This window comes from Talpa occidentalis, unplaced genomic scaffold (genome assembly GCF_014898055.3).
Source record: "Talpa occidentalis isolate TD23 unplaced genomic scaffold, MPIMG_talOcc4v2.1 talOcc4.11, whole genome shotgun sequence".
Lineage (NCBI taxonomy): Eukaryota > Metazoa > Chordata > Mammalia > Eulipotyphla > Talpidae > Talpa > Talpa occidentalis.
The window spans coordinates 23,560,429-23,581,857 of NW_023601104.1; the positions used below are offsets into that span (position 1 = coordinate 23,560,429).

The 21,429-nt window shown below is 35.3% G+C and overlaps 1 protein-coding gene across 4 annotated transcripts in view; it reads left to right on the forward strand.

Moving 5' to 3' along the window:
* The window catches only part of TCF12 (transcription factor 12), a 325,867-nt gene that overhangs the window by 135,641 nt on the left and 168,797 nt on the right, over nt 1-21,429 (forward strand). For all 4 annotated transcript variants that reach the window (XM_054701785.1, XM_054701789.1, XM_054701793.1 and 1 more), the window contains one exon: nt 1,287-1,389. In XM_054701785.1, the coding sequence (XP_054557760.1) occupies nt 1,287-1,389 (103 nt within the window). The remainder of the gene's footprint in view (nt 1-1,286; nt 1,390-21,429) is intronic.

Sequence of the window (21,429 nt, forward strand, 5' to 3'; positions counted from 1 at the left end):
ACCTTGTGGTCATAACCAAGTTGTAAATGTCATCTAAATTCTTCTTGAATGTCTATCACATGTGTATCAGTGATTCTAAGGGAGATAAAAATTAAGCAAAGATTCAGTTGGGAGTTAGCACTCCCAGAAGGTTAGTTTTAAAACAGAACAGCAGAAGGAGTTGTGACATGCATCCACAAGCAATTGTAATGGCTTGACAGTTATTTAGCCCTCAGTTCCTAGCCTTTGGTTGAACTGACAGGCATGCTTGCAAAGATAGTGAGGCCTGTTTCATCCCCATTAATGTCTTTTTGAATGTTAGCCAGAAGTCTGGGTAATGATAAATGTTCAGTGATTGATGATTTTATAGTCCCAGGAGATTCCTTTTTTTTTTTTTTTTTTTTTCCCTGGTTTCTGTGAGCTAGGGCAGTTTTCTTTCTTGTTTAGGCCTCTTCTGAGTTTTTCTAATCTGTAAAATGGTGTTAGTTGTCAGAAGAGTAGGTTTAAAAGTAGTATTATGATTTTGGAGGTGAAGCTGTGCTTAGTACATGTAAGAGTCTGAGAATCAGAACAGTTTTTAATCACAGTGGTTCTGTCATAATTGCTATATTTGTAAATTTTGCTATCTCCCCCCCCCTTTTGCTTTTAAGTAGGATGTTTTAAGCTATAAGGAGAAATTTAATAACAGCTATTATGAACTAATAACATTAGCTTTACTGTTTTTATGATGTAGCAGTTTTTTTTCTGACTCTTAATTTAAATCAACTGGTTCTTTTGTTTTCCATTTTAAATGTCAGTTTCTATAGAAGTATTTCTTGTACTAGTATTAAAAGACGTATAAACACTTTTTTGTTAAATTTTTGTTTGACATTTAGGAAAGGATTTATTTTTAGTATATTGTTTGTGGATTGTTTATAGTATTTTAAGTAAAATTTGTAACTGTCTAACCCTGTATTTGTATGTTATGAGAACAGAAAGAAAGAGGGTATAAACAAACCTTTTCCTAGTTTATTACAACTTAGAAATATATTATCCTTTTTTTTTTTTTTTAAATCTATAGAACTCTTCTTTTGGATGTAAATAGATTGTAGGGCTAAGTTAAGATCGGTAAAGGAACTTTTTCTATAAAACCTTAAAAAAGAATAAAGGAGCTCTTCTGTTATTTAGTTTTTCAAGAAATGAGCAAGGAACTTGGTTAGGAATAACCAGTTGTAAGGCTGAATATTAATTAGGTGAGTGTCATTATGTTCAATTAGCAGAACTGCCAAATAATCTCTTTAATACTCTGGTCTTTTTTTTCCCCCTAGGGTTTTACAGACAGCCCTCATTTCAGTGATCACTTGAATGACAGTCGATTAGGGGCCCACGAAGGCTTGTCCCCAACACCTTTCATGAACTCAAATCTGATGGGTAAGTTGGTAATTTTCTGCAAGTAGTATTTTCAAAGCCTCTTTGACCAGAGACATTTTTTATCACCTTGTCCAGCAGGGTCACATAAGTAAAAGAGTGATTCTGTGTTTCTGTGTAAATCCAGGCTTTCCTCGCTTAACTCAGTTTGAAATGCAAGTACCCAGAATTGGTGGATGCTCTCTTAGAGCATTATTATCATTGTTATCAAAAAAGGAAGCAGCAATATTTTAACTGTTGATTGGTAGTGTCTTTGTGACCTCAATCATTTACACTTTCTGCTTTCTGAGCAGAGAAGTGTTTCCAAGACATTTATGACTTATTTATCTTATTGATTGTATGTATGTGATAATTTAAAATATAGCAAGCAGAGATTTTAGGTTTTAAGCAGATTTTTACTCATATTGGATGATCTTTTGGCACTACTTGATTAAAACTTAATAGTATATTTAGATATCATGTCTTTTGTTTCAAGTGCTTAGGTTCTTACTGGAGATTTTTAAAGTTTTATTTTGCAAAAGAAAAGTTGTGCTTTGAAGAACATTACCTATCACCTAAACATGGTCGTCATATTTTCACAGAACCTTTAAGTTTAGCTATTCTCTGTATTTTCTCCTATACTCTGCAAAACATTCCACCCTGTGCCCCAACCCCATAAAAATTTACAGCTCTTCAATCTGAAATGATAAACCCAAGCTATTATTTTTCCAGCTTGGATGCCATTCCTTTTTTTTTTTTTAAGCACTAATTTTACCATTTTGCAACACTTGATTCAAGACTGCTTTATGGCATTATTTTTCTGTCCTGTGCTGGGGCTGAGCACATTACAAAAGATTTATTTAATCTGTCTTACTGGTTGTCAAGGGCATCATGTAAATATAGGTTTTTATAATTGACATTGATTTCATTACTTACTCTGTTTCTTAAGGATGTGACCTATATCATGATCTTAGAATTATCCTTTTAAGACACAGCCATGCTAATCTAAGTGGATTACCCAAATCCAAAATCCTGGTGGTCTGCAATTTCTTTATAAATGGTTTTGCTTTGTATGGTCTTTGTTTATTTCCCTTATCCTCTATAAAGTGTTTGAGGAGATACCATCTGATGTTCTGGTGTGGATTTTGCCTAAGGCAGTTACCAGTTTAAAGCCATAGTCATTGAATATGAAACAAGAGTAAAAAAAAAATCTAATCAGCAATGACATTTATGTTTGAAATCACAAGTTGTTTCAACATAAATGCAAATGAAAACCCTGGCATTAAATACATAATTCTCATTCCAGCTTAAAATAAGAATTAAATTTAGAAGAAAATAAATGATCCTAGCATTTGGCCAGAGGAAACGTTCTAATTCATATTTTGAATTTTCTCTTTAGCTTACTATCTAAGTAAAATACTTATGACACTCCAGATAACTTCCTTTTATAGTATAACTTTTCAGGTAGTATTTAATTTATAGCAAATGTGCTAGAACAAGCTATAGTCATTGTTCTGTAATTTTAGATTGAGCTAAGCTTCCTTAATTGAGGCTATAACTCTGAAATGTGAAAAAGCAGAAATTGCCCTTTTTTATACTTAGGTTCTTACCTTTATTCTTAGCTTATGGAGATGATTGTAAAGCTCTGTAGAATTGCATCATTAGCATGGCTTTGAGCCAAGGTGACTGTTAAAATTGTGGGGGGGTAAGTGTGGGAATTAAATGATTTCTAAGAAGTGTGTATATTAGTCATTTACTCTGAAAAGCTTTTCACTAAAAATATTCCTATAATTCAGTTGGAGGTAACATTTTCCTAGTTGGACAAATTATGAGCACATGTGCTTGTTGGTTTCTTCAGCTTATAAATAATTAGTATTGATGGGATATTCCATATGCTATGTATAAAATCAGCATATAAAATTAGCCTTGAAATAAAAATAACTCACATTTATAAACAGATCAATTTCTTTACAAATGAAAAAGATCCATTTTCTTGTGAACTACATTGTATAGTCAGTCAGGTATAGCTCGCTAAACATTTTCTTTGCAAATTTTCACTATGTAATCTAAAAAAAAAATGCTTAATTACCTATAATGGTGGGAAATAACTCTAAAAAAGATTAGGCAGATATGTTCAAAAGGATTTCAGTCATCATTGGCAATGTCTGATTTACTACACTTCCCTTATCTTACTTTCTGTAAAAATGATTAAATTAGATAATCTAGCAATTTAGTCTAAGCAATCTACTAAACAATAGCTTGCTTTCAGAAATGAATGTCTCTAAAATTGTAGAGCAGTTCTATGATAGCAACAGGCAGTCCCACTTGATATGAGCTAATTGAGCTGATACCCAAATATGTGGGTTTATATTGCTCAGTAGTTATTTGTCTAACCGTTTGATGGTATAAGGGATTTTCAAGCTAAAAAACCTAAATTGTTAAAGCATGACTTAGATGCATATGGTAGTATCACAAGCATTTGAAACTGTTGATACCTAATCATCATAACAGGTAACACTTCAGAATGGTGCTGTGAATGATAAATGCTCAGAAACAGTTAAAGCTGATAGGAAAGCAGTAATGTATTTCATCATTGCTGTCAACATATAAAAAACACCATTAAGGGGGGGGGAGGGAATTGTATATCTTGGGAATGTTATTTTGCATATTATGTTCAGCCATAAGCACATTTGCCTGAAGAAATAGTGGGTTATAAAGTGCCACTATCTTTCATGATGGAGCTCTCAAACACTTTAATGATTTTACACATTGGAAAAATGAGAAATTTGTCTAACAAGAGTTGATAATGATTCAATAATGAACAATTTGCCGCAGAAACATGCATTTCTATATTCATTTAGATATTTTGAAGTATTTTAAACAGAAAGTAAAACTATTATGTTGGGTAAGTCAGTTTTTCTTTTTAATGAATACCACAATTATTCCATTGATTTGTCAATAAAGGAACAGAGCATTTTTGCTTATTTTTCATGTGAAATAAGTGTATCCTTTTGACACATCACTAAGTAATTAGCATCCAGCAGTTCTGTACACTATTATAGTAAAACTGCAAAGCTTTGACAATAGCAATGCATTGCAGTCATATCACCAGATAGTCTTCTCCATCCCTAACCTTTTCCAGCATTGGTTTATTTCTCTACCACTGGTCCTTTCATTGATTTAGTAATATTTGCTTTGCTTTATTTTTGTTGGTGAGATATATTTTTGGTGATGGCAGGACCCATGTGTAAATTGAAGATAGGAACAAATTATTTCATAGACCGCCCCCTCGATTCTCAAGTGATTGTGGGTTGACCTATTCTTAGCTTTCTGTCCCTCCATGTTTTTCTAAAAGTTTACTTATTTTAGGGTATGTGTGCCCGTGAGTCAAGGGAAATTTAAGATGAGATTTTACCTTCAATTTTTCTTTTTTCTGAGACCTTCAGTTATGTTCCTTTCTGATAACTTATTTTGCCTTAGAAATATTTTGTTAATAATAATGAAAGTAACATGTGGTAATATAAGGAAAAAATGTTGAACTGAGAATTAGGACATCAGTCCAGATCTTCATAATAACCTTTATGACAGGGTATTGCTGAGTAGTGTCAAAGATCTTCTGAAGTTCTCATATTTTATACATTTTGATTCTATAATCTCATGCATTTAATATATTTTATTTAACCCTGAAAGGGATTATGACTAGATTTTAATACCTATTTTTACAAATGAGAAAACTAAGTCTCAGTAAAACCTTTTTTCCTGAGACCACAGAGTTAATAGATAGCAAAACAATGTAGAATCCATATCTCCTGGTTCCTAGTCAAATATTCTTCCCATTAGTCACATTAGGCATGTAAGGTTCTTTCTACATAATAAGGTTCTTTCTACATAATGCTCCCAGGTTTTTACTAGCTCAGCTTTATCCTGAAGCACTGGTCTGGAGATACACCTATGAAAATAATTGGCCTAACTTTGGAAAACATTGTATATCATATGCTGCCCTTTCTTAGAGATTTAGATCAGGGTATTAAAGATTCTGGCAAAGGGGGGAAAAGCTTACTTAACTTTGCTTTGCCCATCACATCCCAGATTTAGATATACACAGAAGTCTTTTTGTAATCATTAGCCTTTGGAGGACTAGTTCACCATGGAGCATATACTGGGAATTGTTTGTAGTTTGTTTTAATGGGAAAATAAAAGATAACACTTAAGTTCTCTGCACTGTAAAATAGTACAGTGTCAATAAAATTGCTACATATTTTTATAACTAATTTTAGTCATCTTAGCTAATTTAGCAGGTTGGAGGTTTTTGTAGTTCAAGTATATTATTACTAAACCTCTGCTAGTATTTGACTTATAAACAAATCACTTGTTCTTCCACTGCTGTTGGATCTGTTTGCTCAACCCTACCTTCATTTCTCTCAAAGCTTAAAGGGTCCCTCTGGTAGCAGCTACTATGTTTTGTTTTCATTTCACAGTGGATTAAATAGGTTTCTCTGGGAATTTAATTGAAATACATTTTTCCTATATATTCAGTATTTCAGACAACCAAATTTCAATGAAACTCTTGTATTCTTGATGCTTTTTCACTATAGTTTCTGCTTAATCCAGAAACTCCTAGAATTTAAAAAAAAATGTATATAGAATTGCCATATTTAGAATGCCAAAGCATAATAGAACTCAGCACTCAAACAACTATGTAACTTTGGTGTATATTACATTGCTTTGCTAGATGAGATAGTGAAAATTATTGTAATTTTGCTTTGGGGAAACAGTTTGGCTTACTGTCTGATTTGAAAGCATTTCATAAGGATGAAGTCTTCATGCTTTCTCCAGTGTTTTGTTAACCCCAAGTCTCATAAAAGAACATGAGTTACATATTCATTGATCTATATTTCTCTGATCTTTGGCTGCTTACAAACAAAATATTGACCCCAGGAGAAAATTGAGTGAAAGAAATCGAGTTAGTATTGAAGAAACAAAAGCTAAGATAAATTAAATGAGTAGTTAATGAGAAAAAATCAGTCCAACCCTCTTGATTCAGATTTAGTACATAGCCCCTTTCTACTGGATTGCTTTTTTCCCCCTTTTTTTATTTACTTCTCTTGTTCAACCATTTGTTCATTTTTTCTCCATTACAGCTCTTATATCTTTTGCTACAGCTTAGATCCTTATTAACTAGGCTGAATGGTTGCATTCCATCTTCCTTCACCTTCATGTACCCATTCATCCTTTTTCTGCCCTTAATAAAAATACAGTATGGCAGAATATAAAAGTGAGTAAGATTCAGTCTACCTTTGTAAACTTTACTATTTTAGTATGATATGGGAAATAATTCTCATAGTTATTATACATGGTATAATGTGAATGATGCAAAGAAAATCTTCCAAAAATTCAGAAGAGATTACATTACAATAAGGCATCACCAGAAGTGATCAGAAAAAGTTTTGTTGCGAAGTAGTGTTTTGTCAATTCAGTATTAATTTAGAATTCTTTTTCTAACAAATGCAGAAATAAACTATGTTCAATAAAAAGTGGTATTTATTGACTCACATTACCAGGTGGCTAGAAGTAGAATGAATTTTGGTGTAGTGGGTTTAGGGTTCAAATAGTTTCACCTGCCCCCCCCCTCCAAACAAGTGTTTGTTGAGAGAATGAGATAGAACTGGAGAGGCTAATTGTACCAAGAAAGTATTGGAGGAGTAAGAAAAAATAGTGGTGCAGTGTTCTTGTCTCTTCCTCTCTACTTCCAGAAACCTTCACTTAACTCTTTCCAAATTGTTTTAAATTGTCATTTCCTTCTACTGTAGTACAGGATATTTAATTCCCCAGTGGCTTGGGGTGTTTTACTATAAATATGCATTTATTCATAATAATCTATCTCTGGCAGCATCATCTCTTTGTATGATGCTGCTTCCACATCCTTAAAAAAGCAGCTTCTTTCCATGGTTAAATGACTTTTTTTTTTTTTTTTTTTAATAGAGGCATGCTTTATTTATTTATTTTATTTGTTTGTTTGTTTTGTTTATACATGCACTGGGTACAGTCAGAAGCGAGGGAGGGTGAGAGAATTCACCAGAGCCAGAGTGGGGAGCAGAGCAGGCAGAAGGACCGAAGTACACTGCTGAGGGGAGCAGCGGGCGGCAGGAGAGGTCTGCGCGCCATGTGGGATCCTCCTCCGGTGGCCGGGAAGCAGCCGGGGATCGAACCGGCGCCACAGAGGCCGCGGGCAGCTTCGCAACCCAGCGCTCAACCGCTGCGCCACCAGGGAGGCCCAGTTAAATGACTTTTGATAGACATTCTTTTTGAAGTCATTCCTTTGAGCCAGAGATGAGTTAACAGCTTCTTTTCTGTCCAGCCTGTACTCTGTATGGACTCAAGATTCTTCAAGACTTCAAAAGTGAATCATTTATTAAGTCTCTCAGAACTTCTTAAAAGGCATACCAAAATTTCTGAAGATAGAGAAAAGAGGTCTGATTGGAGGCTTATTTTGAAATTTAAAGCTAAAATTAGAAAATAATATTTTATTTAAAGATTTATTTATTTATGCATATAAGAGCTGGGGTACAGGCCAGAGGAGGTGGGGGGTGAGAGGAGTCACCAGAGACAGAGTGGGGAACAGAACAGGCAGATCGACTGAAATACACTGCTGAGGGGAGCAACAGGTGAGTCAGGAGAGGTCTGCTGAGCCATATGAGTTGCTCCCTGGCTGGCTGGGGATCGAACTTGTGCTGCAGTGGCTGCTGATAGCTTCATTGATTGTGTCTTAACTCCTTGCACCACCAGGGAGGCCCGGAAAATAATATTAACAAAGCAATTTATATTATCTTCTAGGTCTTAGGTGGACAAAGACTGAGTTAATTGTTGAGGGTTTTTGGGGCATTTTTCCTTCAGAAAATTGTGTGGTAATACAGAAATGTCTTTTATGTCACATTTAATTAAGCCTTGTTGATTTTCTCTTTAGTTACTGACTCTAACTTAGGTCCAAATCTGTCAAGTTTTTGTGTTTGATTAAATGTTTCTTTAGGGCCTCCCCGGTGGCGCAGCGGTTGAGCGTTGGGTTGCGAAGCTGCCCGCGGCCTCTGCGGCGCTGGTTCGATCCCCAGCTGCTCCCCGGCCACCGGAGGAGGATCCCACATGGTGCGCAGACCTCTCCTGCCACCCACTGCTCCCCTCAGCAGTGTACTTCAGTCCTTCTGCCTGCTCTGCTCCCCACTCTGGCTCTGGTGAATTCTCTCACCCTCCCGCGCTTCTGACTGTACCCAGTGCATGTATAAACAAAACAAACAAACAAATATAATAAATAAATAAATAAATACATGACTCTATTTAAAAAAAAATAAATGTTTCTTTAACATCATTTTTATTCACCTCAGGGAATTTTGAATCTTTTGCATGATACTCAACTTTCAGTGGATTTCTTTTAGTTTTGCTTTGTATTTTACAGTATTTAATAAGGTTGACTAGTGTCATTGACAGTAAATGCCTGAGATAATGACACTGCTTACAGGGGTACTATTACACTAGGGTTTTTTAAAAAAGTTATCAGGTCATTTAGTGAATATTTTCAGCAGATCACACTGTTTTATCTCTTTTAGTGTTCGCTATAAATTCATACCTAAGCCAAACCATAGACCATAGTTTTCCAGTTTTTACCCTAGAGAAAAGAAAAACATGTATTCATTGAAAAACATGTATACAAATCTTTGCAGCAATTCTTTATACCAAAAACTGGTATCAAACCAAATGCCCAACAATTGGTAAGCGAATAAACTTGTGGTACATTAATTCCTGGATATTGTTAAGCAATAAAAAGAAATAAACTATTGATAGACGCAAAAACTTGGATGTAGTTCAAAGGCATTACGCTGAGTAAAAGAAGCCAGAATCAAAAGATTACATACCTACTGTGTGATTCCATTTATATGAAATTCTTGAAAAGGCAAAACTATAATTTGGAGAAATGATCAGTGGAAAGCAGTGAGTGGAGGTGTAACTATAAAGTAACATGAATGAGTTTTTCGATGATAGGTTTGTTTTGTGTCGTGATTGTGGTTGTGGTTAAATTATTCAAATTATTCATGACTTAAAATTAGTAATATCATATACCCTCCAAATGGGCACTTTTTCTATGTGATTATTTAGCAAAAATACCAACATCATTTACAAGGAAAATGAGCATCGAAAAAATTAATGCTTAGATACTAAAATACATAAAATGTTCTAATTGAAATGGAACCCAGAAATCATTTAGCTCAGTGGTTCTCAGTTGGGAGTGTTGAGAAATACATGGTTGTCAAATAGACTGGGAGTAGGGGACATTGCCACTGATAGGTCCCAGACCCTTAACTTTCTCACAGTGAAGAGTTAGTATTTGCTTGGCTAGTGGTCACAATGTTTATTCCAGTTTTCATTATTAGTCTTCAATGAAAGTGACTTTTTAAATTTGAAACTATATCCTGAATTGGTTTGGTTTAAACTGTAGAATGTTATTATTTGAAGATATTAGTGGTATTTTCATCCTTCAGTTGCATAGATTTTGTACTGCATTTCTGTTATTTAGTAAGCCTCACATTTTAAGTGAAGTGCCTCAAAAGATTGTTGCTTATTTTGAGTGTTAATCCACAATTTTTGTAATTTACTTCACAAGTAAGCTTATTTCTTCCTAGAAAATTCAGCCTTTGCTTGTCATAGCTCACCTTTGAGGTATGGCGTGTTTTTCACAAACCTCCAGATTGTGCTTGTTTTGTTGTTATTACTTGGCATTTTGGGTCTTATGAACAGTAGAACTTGCCATTCTGTGTATGTTTTAGGACTTTTTGATTATACAGATATACTCTGCATACTTATATACAATATATGTACATACCTACATGAAGCTAACTTCACATAATTCTTTCCTCTTGAAAAAATGTTTTATGGCTATTGCCATATGTATAGTGTGGTATTATGAAATATATGACAGTCATTCTTATATACATACTTGTTTTTCACTTTGAGAATACCTCTGGAGGATTCTTAGACTCCTCAGGTTGTTTGAAATTTCTAGGGAGCTACAATTAAATGGGAGTAGAATACAAAGCCATTTTCACAGCAAATTAAACCAATTAGTGTATTTATAGTTAACATTTTGTTAATTTTCCTTGTGTCCTTATCTATACTGGTTCCTGATATGAGGGACCAGCAAACATTTTTTCCAAGTAGTCAGATTTAATAGTTTAGTCTTATAGCCCATGACGCAAAGTCATTACTTGTAGTTACTTATACAACAGCTTAAAAAAAAAAAAAAATCCTTAGCTCCTGGGCTGTAAAAAATAACAGTTGGTGGCCTGGATTTGCTCCACACCCTATAGTGTAGTTTGCCAATCTTGCTCTGATAATTTAACAAAAATATTTTAATAGTAGCAAAATTATCAATGTGTTGAAGAGTTAAATTTCCTTCTTTCATTGCCTCTATACGGAATGGCAAGTTACTGAGTTGTTTTTTGTCTTCAAATGTGATATTGGTTATTGGCTTTTTATTTAATTTTTTAAAAGATTGATTGATTGATTGATTGATTGATTGATTGATTGATTTATACAAGCACTGGGTATAGTCAGAAGTGCGGGAGGGTGAGAGGATTCACCAGAGCCAGAGCAGGGAACAGAACAGGCAGACCGACAAAATACATTGCTGAGGGGAGCAGCGGGCGCCGCAGGAGAGGTCTGTAGCTCCAAGTGGGACCCTCGCAGGCAGCCGGGGATCAAACAGGCCTTGCAGAGGCTGCGGGCAGCTTCGCAGCCCAGCACTCAACTGCTGTGCCACCAGGGAAGGCCCAATAATTGACTTTGTAGGCAGATGTTAGATTTTTTTCTTGTGAAGTCCTGTTATTCCCTTTATTTTCTATAATCTGAAAGTTTTTTTTAACTCATAAAGCAGTATAAAATTGTAACTGTATTGTGTTAAACTATCATAGTTAGGAGAAGAAAAGGTGGAAATTAGGCAATTCAGAGGCAGTGGGGCAGAGAAATCTTCGGAGAGAAATCTTCAGAGAATAGCTGTGGAGAAGAATCCAATAGAGAGAATCAGTGATAGTGTGAGAATGCTGTATGACTTAGTGGTGGGTGTGTGTGGTAATTTACACCTGAAGGGTGTAAGTTATACCTCTAAATCATATGCAGTATGTAAATCGACATTACCTCAATTTAAAAATATAACAGATGGTTGATATTATAAAGAAAAAATTTTCATATAGGGAGCTCAGTGGTTAGCGTTTGAGAAAATCCTATTTGCTATGCTATTCATCTTCTATTTAAGGCTTTATCCTGTCTGAAAGATTTAAGAGAAAATGTCACATTTGTTGCTAGAGAGTAGTCGTAATTTTTTGCTCATACATAAAATTAAATATGTTCACATCAAAGAACTATCTTCTGCTTTACAAAAAGTAAACAACTCCCTTTCATATAGGCTAATCAGTATCAAGGAAATTAAATTATGCAATCATTTAGTCATAACACTAAATCCAGAGCATTTTTACTCGTGTGTGCATGTACAATCATACCTGTATGTTTAGACAAGGTAGGAATACATGTTAAGTATAGACTTTAGTTTTATTTCATTTTACAAAAAATTACAGTCAAAAGTTTTTTTTAAAAGGATCCACATTTTCTTTCAGTGTTTACGAAGTAATTGGAAAATATATCTTCAGGTACTGGAGTAGTAACAACTATTTATTTGTAATTTACTTTTCTCTAGCAATATTGGAGGAGTATATATAGAGAGAGATTCATAAATTGTATGTTGTTATATATACTCTCTATATCTGTTTCTACATTTCTTTTAATCTGTCCATGATTCTTTTAGTCAACTTGTTGCACTCAATAGTTTTAGTACCTTGCAGCTCATGTGAGCTTCCCAACTGTTGTATTTATACAGTGTGCTCTTCAGCTTTCTAAATTTACCATGATACACTTAGGGGAAATCAGAGACTCAAACACATCTATAAAGATAAATTTTTATGCCCATTTCAAAAATACATTATGTCTGTTTAACTCCACCAGTAAGAAATTTAATTGAAGAATTGACAGTTTACACTGGGAATGTAAAATGGTGCAACCATTCCAGAAACATTTTTGCAATTTTTATAAAAGTAAACATGCAGTTACCATAGAACTTAGCAGTTTCACTCTTCAATGTTTATCACATAGAAATGAAAACTTGTGCTCCCACAAAAACTTGAGCATGAATTTGTCATCCTTCATTACATAAATTGTTAAACATCTGGTGTGCTCATACAGTGAAATAGTATGCAGCAATGAAAAATGAATGAAATATTAACCAAAGAATTTGGATTGAGTTTGAGTGTGAATTAGGCTATGTGGGGGAAAAAAAATCCCTCTCAAAAGATTACATGCCTTATAATTCCATCTATGTGCTATTCTTGAAATGTAGAATGAGTAAATCAAGAACAGATTGTTGGTTATTATTTGGGGGCTAAGGAGACAGATCTGGTTATAAAATCCTTGTGCTTTTGAAACTGTTCTGTAATATGATCGTGGTGGTAGATACATGAACATAACTTGGTAAAATTGAATAGAACTGAACGTGCATATATGTGTACCATAAAATGGGGGGAAAAAGACCCTGGGGGACTCATATAAGATCAGTGAACTCTATTAGTGTGAATATCCTGGTTGTGATATTGCAAGTTGGGGAAAATGATATAAAGGTACACAAGATTCTTTCTGTTATTCCTTATAGCTACATGTAATCTATCGTTATCTCAAAAGTAAAGTGCAGTTTAAAAGTAACTATACAAAATAGTTAAGTTTATATATAAATAAATTACTCAAAGAGCATGAAAAATTGTAGGAGAGTAGATTACAGAATTCAAGAGGAAAGAGAAGTGTCAAGGATATCCAGAGATTATTTTTCTAAAAATATTTCTAATAGAAATCTAGGCTATAATAGTCAACTTAGGACCCTTTTAATCGTTGGAAATCCATGTATTTCTAAGGCAAGAATGACTTTTGATCTTTCAGTTTTAGGAAACTAGAGTTTATCACTATTATTAGCAAGTGGGAAGAACATTTTTTTTGGTGTCAACATTTGTTCTTTGCTTTGAGTGCACAGCACTGTTGTAACTTTGGGTAATAGGGAATGGGAAGCATCAAAGGCCAAAAGCCTGATGTGTGTTTTTGAGGATACCAATAACTTGAGAACATCTGGAGAGCAAGATAATCTTAGCTTGCATCTTGTATTTTAAAATTGAGTATTTACAGGAGTATTACATGGAGTATTTAAGGACTGAGTAATTTTACTTTAATACAAATATTAATGAGGGCAGGTTATACGTACTTGGTGCCCCAAGGTGAGGGAAAGTTAGTAAGCATGTCAGAGAAAAATATTAGAAGGTACCAAAGTTAATTCATTAGTGATAAACTTTATCAAGGGTTGACTCTTTCACCTTTCTTCCAGAGCCAGAATGGAAAGATGCAGCAACAAAATTTTCTGGGCCTGTCCTTGCTTTCACTTCAGTGAAAAATGAGTTTTGAAGATTAGATTTACTGCCATTTGTAATCTCAATTAGATTTGAAAAATTACCTTCTCTTCCCTAAAATACTAATTCTTTTTAGGAAATCTTTTCACAATTTTTGGTCTTTCACCAGTCACAGGAAGTTGGTGCCACAGGGAGAGTGATAATCTAGGTGAGGTTATTCTGGTGGTCCCTGGTGTTATGTATTTCATTTATTTATTTATTTATTTTTGAGATTTATTTATTTATTTATTTATTTATACAAGCACTGGGTACAGTCAGAAGCATGGGAGGGTGAGAGAATTCACCAGAGCCAGAGCAGAGCAGTCAGAGGGACCAAAGTACACTGCTGAGGGGAGCAGCAGGCGGCAGGAGAGGTCTGCGCGCCATGTGGGACCCTTCTCTGGTGGCCGGGGAGCAGCCGGGGATCGAACCGGCACTGCAAAGGCTGCGGGCAGCTTCGCAACCCAGCGCTCAACCACTGCGCCACTGGGGAGGCCCTGCATATGGTTTTATTTCTGTACTCTCAATTCTGTTCTGTTTTTTGGTGTGTCTTTTAATTCTAACAACAAACTGTTTTTTAATTACTATAGCTATATAGTATAGTTTGAAGTCCGAGAATATGATACCCCCATTTTTTCATTTTTTTTCTCAGGACTGTTTTTTTGCTATTTGGGATGTTTTCTTGTGTCAAATAATTTTTTTTTACTTTTTATTTTGTTATATTTCTAAAAAAGAAGACCAAAGTGCTCTTAATAGAGATTTCATTGAATCAGTATGTTGTATTAGGTAACATAGCCTTTTAATGTGTTAATTTTTCCAAGTCATGAGCATGGAATGCTTATAAAGCATTAATTTGTGAAGGATCAAAATTAAAGAGGTTAAAATGGTCATCATACCATTCATTCATATGATTTTTTTTGGTGTGTGTATATATATGTGTGTGTGTGTATATATATATATATATATATGTATGTATGTATGTATGTATATGTATGGAAGAACTATGGTGTAGACCTACGGTGTGGGGAGTGAGAGGATTCAACAGAGACGGGTGAGCAGAACAGGTGGATTTGCCGAAATACAATGCTAGGGGAAGCAATGGGTGAGGAGGAAAGGTCTGCTGTGCCATATGTGTGTTAGCTCCCTGACTGGGGATTAAACTATGGCAGGTAGTGGTGATAACACTGAGACTTAACCCCTAGGCCACCTGGGAGGCCCCATTCGTATAATGAATGAATTATTTTTAGAAATTAAAGATCCAAATTATTCTGATATTTCTAATGAAAAAATGTTTAGATTATTAATGTCATAATAGACTGAAAATTTGGAAAAAGTGAAAATGACTCTTAAATTGCCTAGCAAATTACAAAGTTATAACTTTCTCAGCATGCGTACTCATGATAGCATAGCAATGTATAATATATATGATTTGTATCATAATTGATTGCCTTGAAGAGAATGGTTCCAAAGGTCAATAAAGGACACAGTAGAAAAGATTTATTTAACACAGTCAGTTTAGGTTTAGAAAAAGAGATTTTTTTTTTTTTGGTCATTTGATTTTGTTTTGAGATTTTAAGAATTCTGTCTTAAATTATTTTTAGTGCACCATGGCAGGGATGAGGACCATGCTTTTGCCTTTGAAAGCACTGGTGGAGGGGCCTCTCTGGTGGTGCAGGGGTTAAGTTTCAACACTATGAAGCTATCAATAGCCTTGGCAGCATGAGTTTGATCCCCAACCAGGGAGCCAACCCACATGGCACGGCAGACCTCTCCTGTTTTGACTGCTACTCCCCTCAGCAGTGTATTTCAGTAGAGCTGCGTGTTCTGTACCCCAGCTCTTGTATGCATAAATAAATAAATAAATAAATATTTAAAAAGAAAAGAAAAAGCATTGGCAGAATAGAATGTGTCACAAATAGCATGAAACTGTAAGACTCTGACTCTCTTTGGCTTGTTTTAATAGTCCCTGGTCTAGTGTGTATGACATCTTTATTTTAATATATAATAGAAACAAATGCTACACACTTGAAAAACTGAAGTTAGCTTTCCATAGTGTCCCTCCTCCATTATAGGCTTTCAAGAATTTGGTTGAAAGTTTGTTTTTAAAGTGAGACTCAGAGTCTTTTTTTTTTTTTTTTTTTTTTTTTTTTAAGATTTATTTATTTATTCATTTATACAAGCACTGGGTACAGTCAGAAGTGCGGGAGGGCGAGAGAATTCACCAGAGCCAGAGCAGGGAGCAGAGCAGGCAGAAGGACCGAAGTACACTGCTGAGGGGAGCAGCGGGCGGCAGGAGAGGTCTGCGCGCCATGCGGGACCCTCCTCCAGTGGCCGGGGAGCAGCCAGGGATCGAACCGGCACTGCAGAGGCTGCGGGCAGCTTCACAACCCAGCGCTCAACCACTGCGCCACCGGGGAGGCCCGAAAGTTTGTTTTTAATCATGGAACATGAGAAACATAGAAACATGGAACATAGAAGAAAAACAAAAAGAATTCAGGAGTAGCTAGTGAGGCTACTGTCTCTGTCTAGTTCCGCAAAACCTTTTATAAGCCTTGGTCTGTCTCTCTGTATGTTATTTGGGCTGGGCCTAGATAGGATGGATGTATTGGCTTTTGAAGCTTAAAACGGATCTTGGCTCATCTTGTACAATTGAAGAAACTCAGATGTTAGATAGTAGTTGGAAGCCTTTCCTTAAGAATATTCCCAAAATATATGGAGATGTTAAGGAAAATGGGGAAAAAAGATGGGAGATTCAGATTATAATGTGTGGGGTTATTATGCCAAAAATGTCAACAAATACAGAGTTTTAATGAATGAAGAACACATTTATATCCTGTCCCAGATGCATTGTGCTTAGTGTTAGTTTCATGTGTGGTGAGGGCGTATTTGAATGTCTTCCCTTTTCTGGTTGGCTGTATTCCCATTCTGACTTTTTAATTTTATTTCTGTTGACTTGCTTCTCTATTATTTGACTCTTCTGGTCAGTGGCATAGAGCAATTGAATCCCAGTGAGTTTCAGGCCACACTTCATGAAAATACAGTGTCTACAGTTTTTCTTAGGGATTAGTTACAACTATTCAAAATACATTTTAAATTCATTCGGGGTAGTTGCAATTGCTTATCTTCCCTTAAGACCTAAGAGAAGAGGGGTAGTTTAGACTGAGGTCCTTGGTATATGATTATTGAACAAGGGACACAGACTTCTCCTTGGAGCATCTTTAATAGTTCTTGCCTCTGGATTGTAATCAGATAAAAACTGATTTTAAAGTTCTTAATATTCAAGAATATGCATTTATGTTTACTTTTAAAGTTCTGGGGGATAGTTACCTGTTATTATTAGCAATATGCTCTCACTATTGAGCTAACTGGCCTGCTTAGACAGTTACAGTGTTTTAAAAAAAATATCTTAGAGACTTTCAACTGTCCTTCATTTGTATCACTATACAACTTTATTGTCTTGTCTCTTGTTGGTAGACCTTCAGTATATAGTATGTGGGTTTGTCAGTCTGGGTAGTCAACACCAGCATCTGTCCAGCTGTCGATTATATTGTGATTTATTTAATCTCTTTTCTATCCCAGACGTGGGCCGCAGTACTGTATATCAGAGGAATTTATTGTGATCTGATTCACATACATTAGAACACACAGAAAAATCTTAACTTCATTTATAAGATGATGCATGTAGGGCCTCCCCTAGTGGCACAGTGGTTGAGTGCTGGGCTGTGAAGCTGCCTGCAACCTCTGCAGCGCCGGTTCGATCCCCAGCCACTGGCGAGGGTCCCACATGGCACGCAGACCTCTCCTGCCACGCCCGCTGCTCCCCTCGGCAGTGTATTTCGTCAGTCTGCCTGTTCTGTTTCCCGCTCTGGCTCTGGTGAATCCTCTCACCCTCCCGCGCTTCTGACTGTACCCAGTGGTTGCATAAGTAAATAGATAGATAGATAGATAGATAGATAGATAGATAGATAGATAGATAGATAGATAGATAGATAAATCTTTAAAAAAAAGATGATGCATGCATATAGTGCACTGTCTTTATTGTATGCTTTGCATATTTTGTAAACATTTTGCATGTCATTTTTATTTTTTAAGCAGTGTTTCATCTAGAAGAGTGATACGGTTGCCACATAATCAAGGTATTAAATATATTTTAAAAAATGGAAAAAGGAAAGGACACAAACCACTAACCAGCAGACCTTGATAAAATTTCATACTTTGCCTGTGTAGCATAGAGAAATTGTTAAGTTTGGCTTATGTGTCTTAAAAGGAGTAAACACTTTGTAAGTGGGGAGAGGATCAGAAAAATTATCAAAGTAACTTTTTGCATATCAAAAAGCAACCAAATTCTCTCTCTTCTACTTTTTTTTTTTTTATATACCTGGAAGAATTAACTTAAAGCTTTCAGGATGATCACAGGAATATTTCTGGAGTGTGTATTTTATATTTTCTATGATGTGACTCAGAAGGAAGGAGAATCCTCTGCCCTCTCTCAAATCTTGGGATGGTGAAAAAGAATTGTACTGGAAATTTTTCAGCCGAGAAACATGAGCCTCCTGACAGCTGAAGGCTCTAGATCCCTGTATTTGGATAGGAAACTATGGGGCTAGGAATATCTTCTATACAGAATAGCCTCACTTGAATTTGCAGGTGTTCTGACTTCCCACTGCTTTGACAGCATAGTGCAAAGCAGCCAAGCCTGAGGTAGCTTTTTCAGGGACAGACCATAGTTAACATTGTGCCCAAAGGTGAATGACTACTTTGGCAGATAACTTGGAGGAAGGAACACTACCCCCTTGGAATGCCCTCAGCTATCTGCTAACTGTGAGTGATTATGCCATAGCCAAGCTGCAACTTGATCTGAGCAACTGTTCAGTTATAGTAGGGTAGCTTAGGTTGCTGTATTCTAGGAGTGTAGCAGTGAGGCTCCATCCTTATAGCCCAGTGGAGGTGGCCTTGATTTTCTGTAAAAAACAGTGGATAATCAGTTCACTTTTAGAACATTGATATGGCATAGCATATCATATTTTTGGTTTTTGATTTTTTTTTTCTGTAACTTTTGCTAAGCTACCTGTCACTCACATTTTGAGTGACTTCTCTGTGTTAAACACCATACTTGAGAATCTGAGAAACACCAAAATGAAAGACATTATCTTCAGAAGAACTATTAAGTACTTTGCTTTTGCAGTTAATACACATGTAATGTATATAAGTAGATTGTCTAAACATTATTCCAGATTAAGCTGTGGGAACATAGTGTAGTTAAGTGAAAAAAAGAAAAAGAAAATTCAAACCCATTTATTTTTGAACATGAATTTTTGTTTAATCTGAATATATTTAAAGTTTTCAGTTATGAATTTCAGTTTTTCTTGACAGGAAGCTTACATAGCTATCTTTACATCATTGTCCTTTGTATCTTATAAAATTTATGCTTTTTATCATTGCACGTAAAGACCTTTATTTTCTGACTCAATCTTCATTTTTTTCCATCTTCTCTATCAACTACTTTACAACTGTATCTCAACAGCTCCTTTTTCCCTAGAGCTTCCTTTCACTTTTATAATTTTTGCCTTTCTTGATAATGTAGGCGTTCTTATTCTTCAAGCATCAACTTACTCATTTTGACAATTTTGTAGCTTCAGATAAAGGCAGTCATGTCCTTTTTTATACTTCCTTACATTTTTGATGCTTCCACTCACTAAGTAGTGTAACTTTTTATCACCTTTTGTCATATGTTTGTGTTCCCCCCTGTTTTTCTGCTGAACTATAAATTCTTTGAATACAGGTCCTGTTATTTTTGTATTCATATCTTTTTTGTATATGTCTAAAACAATAATAGTAAGTAATTAAGGTGACATTTCTTGAGTGACTCTCCATTACTTTTCAAAGAAGAAAACCTTTGTCTGCTAGAAGATACAGAACAAACTTTGAAAAGTAAATTTAAGGATAAAACCTGACTGTAGTCCCAAACGTGAAATATTATAGAATCTTGGCTTTGGGTAGTGATGATCTCAATAGGGATAGGGGACTTAAGTCAACAGCTTAAATTTTGAGAATATTTAAGCCTAACAACTAAATTTAGTTTTGTGATCCTTTTTTGAAAGCATATTTATCATAGTAATAGGTATTATTACTCTTAGACGTATGATCATATTACATGGTATTTTATTTATTACTCCATCAAGAGCTTGGTACATGGGGAAGTGGTTATGGTTGGCAGGTGTGCCAGGGTGCTTTTCAGCTGGTAAATAAAATTATAGGTCATTTAACAAAATAGTGTTTACATAAATAATTATGATTTTCAAATGGTGGGATGGGTAGCATGGAAAGAGTTAATTAACTTCTTTATATTCAAAAGGTCAGGTTTATTATACAAAGGAAAGGGAAGTCAAGGATGCTTACACAGACATAGCAGGCAGAAAGAGCTTCCACCGAAAGGGATAGGTTTATTAGAAGAGAAGCCTGCATAGTCACAGGTGGGTAGTCTTGAAGGAGAGCTGCTTCTGCTGCTTTTCAAAAAGAGAAGGTTGGTGAACCTGCATAGTCACAGGCAGACAGGACAGCTGCTGCAGAGTTAACTTTATAGCATTTTCAGGATGCGTAATTTCTCTCAAAATTGGTTCTACTTTGACAAAAATCTGTTGTTGATCCTTCCATTCTTTTTAAATTGACAGTGTTCTTGGTCTCACTATATTGTTGACTTTAAAATTGTTATATATATATATCTTTTGGTACCCTTATGCATTGCATAAAGAAAGCACTACATTGAGTAAATAAATGAATAAATAAAATCTGTCCCCTATCAAAGTTAAAACTAAAATGATTTTTAAAAATGCAAAATAGAAAATAACAATATGAAGCATCTTCACTTTCCTCTTTATATAAGTTTCATCACAGTAAAAAGAAAATTCTCAAAGACTTAAATATCCCATTGAGCTTTGGTTTAGTCTAAGAATACTTGAGCTTTCAGATTTGTTCTATTTTTGTGTTTCAGAAAACAAAGATTCTTTGGAGATTCACTTAATAGGATAGGTGATAGTTTTCTACTCTTAGAAAAATTTTAAAATGTCATAGGTTCAAAGTTCTGTTAAAAATTACAGTTTGGTACCTATTGATATTGGCCAACTTTAATTATTCAGTTATTTATGGAATGAGATACATAGACAAATGGAAAAAAAAGTATGTTTCATTCTTTTTTAAAAAGATTTATTTAAGCATACAAGAACTGGGGTACAGGCCAGAGGCACAGGGATGAGAAGATTCACCAGAGACAGATTGGGGAACAGAACAGAAAGATGTACTTAAATATACTGCTGAGGGGAGCAGCAGAGAAGTCAGGAGAGGTCTCCTGCACCAGGTGGGCCACCTCTCTGGCAGCGGATCAAGCTGTGCTGCAATGGCTACAGATTGCTTCATAGTGCTACATCCTAACCTCTTGCACCACCAGGGAGGCCCAAAGTATATTTTATTCTAGATTTAGCATCTCGTCAAAATTTAAAAATTCTACAAATTCCTAGGTTTCAAATCAAAATATATGTTTGTAGTTGTT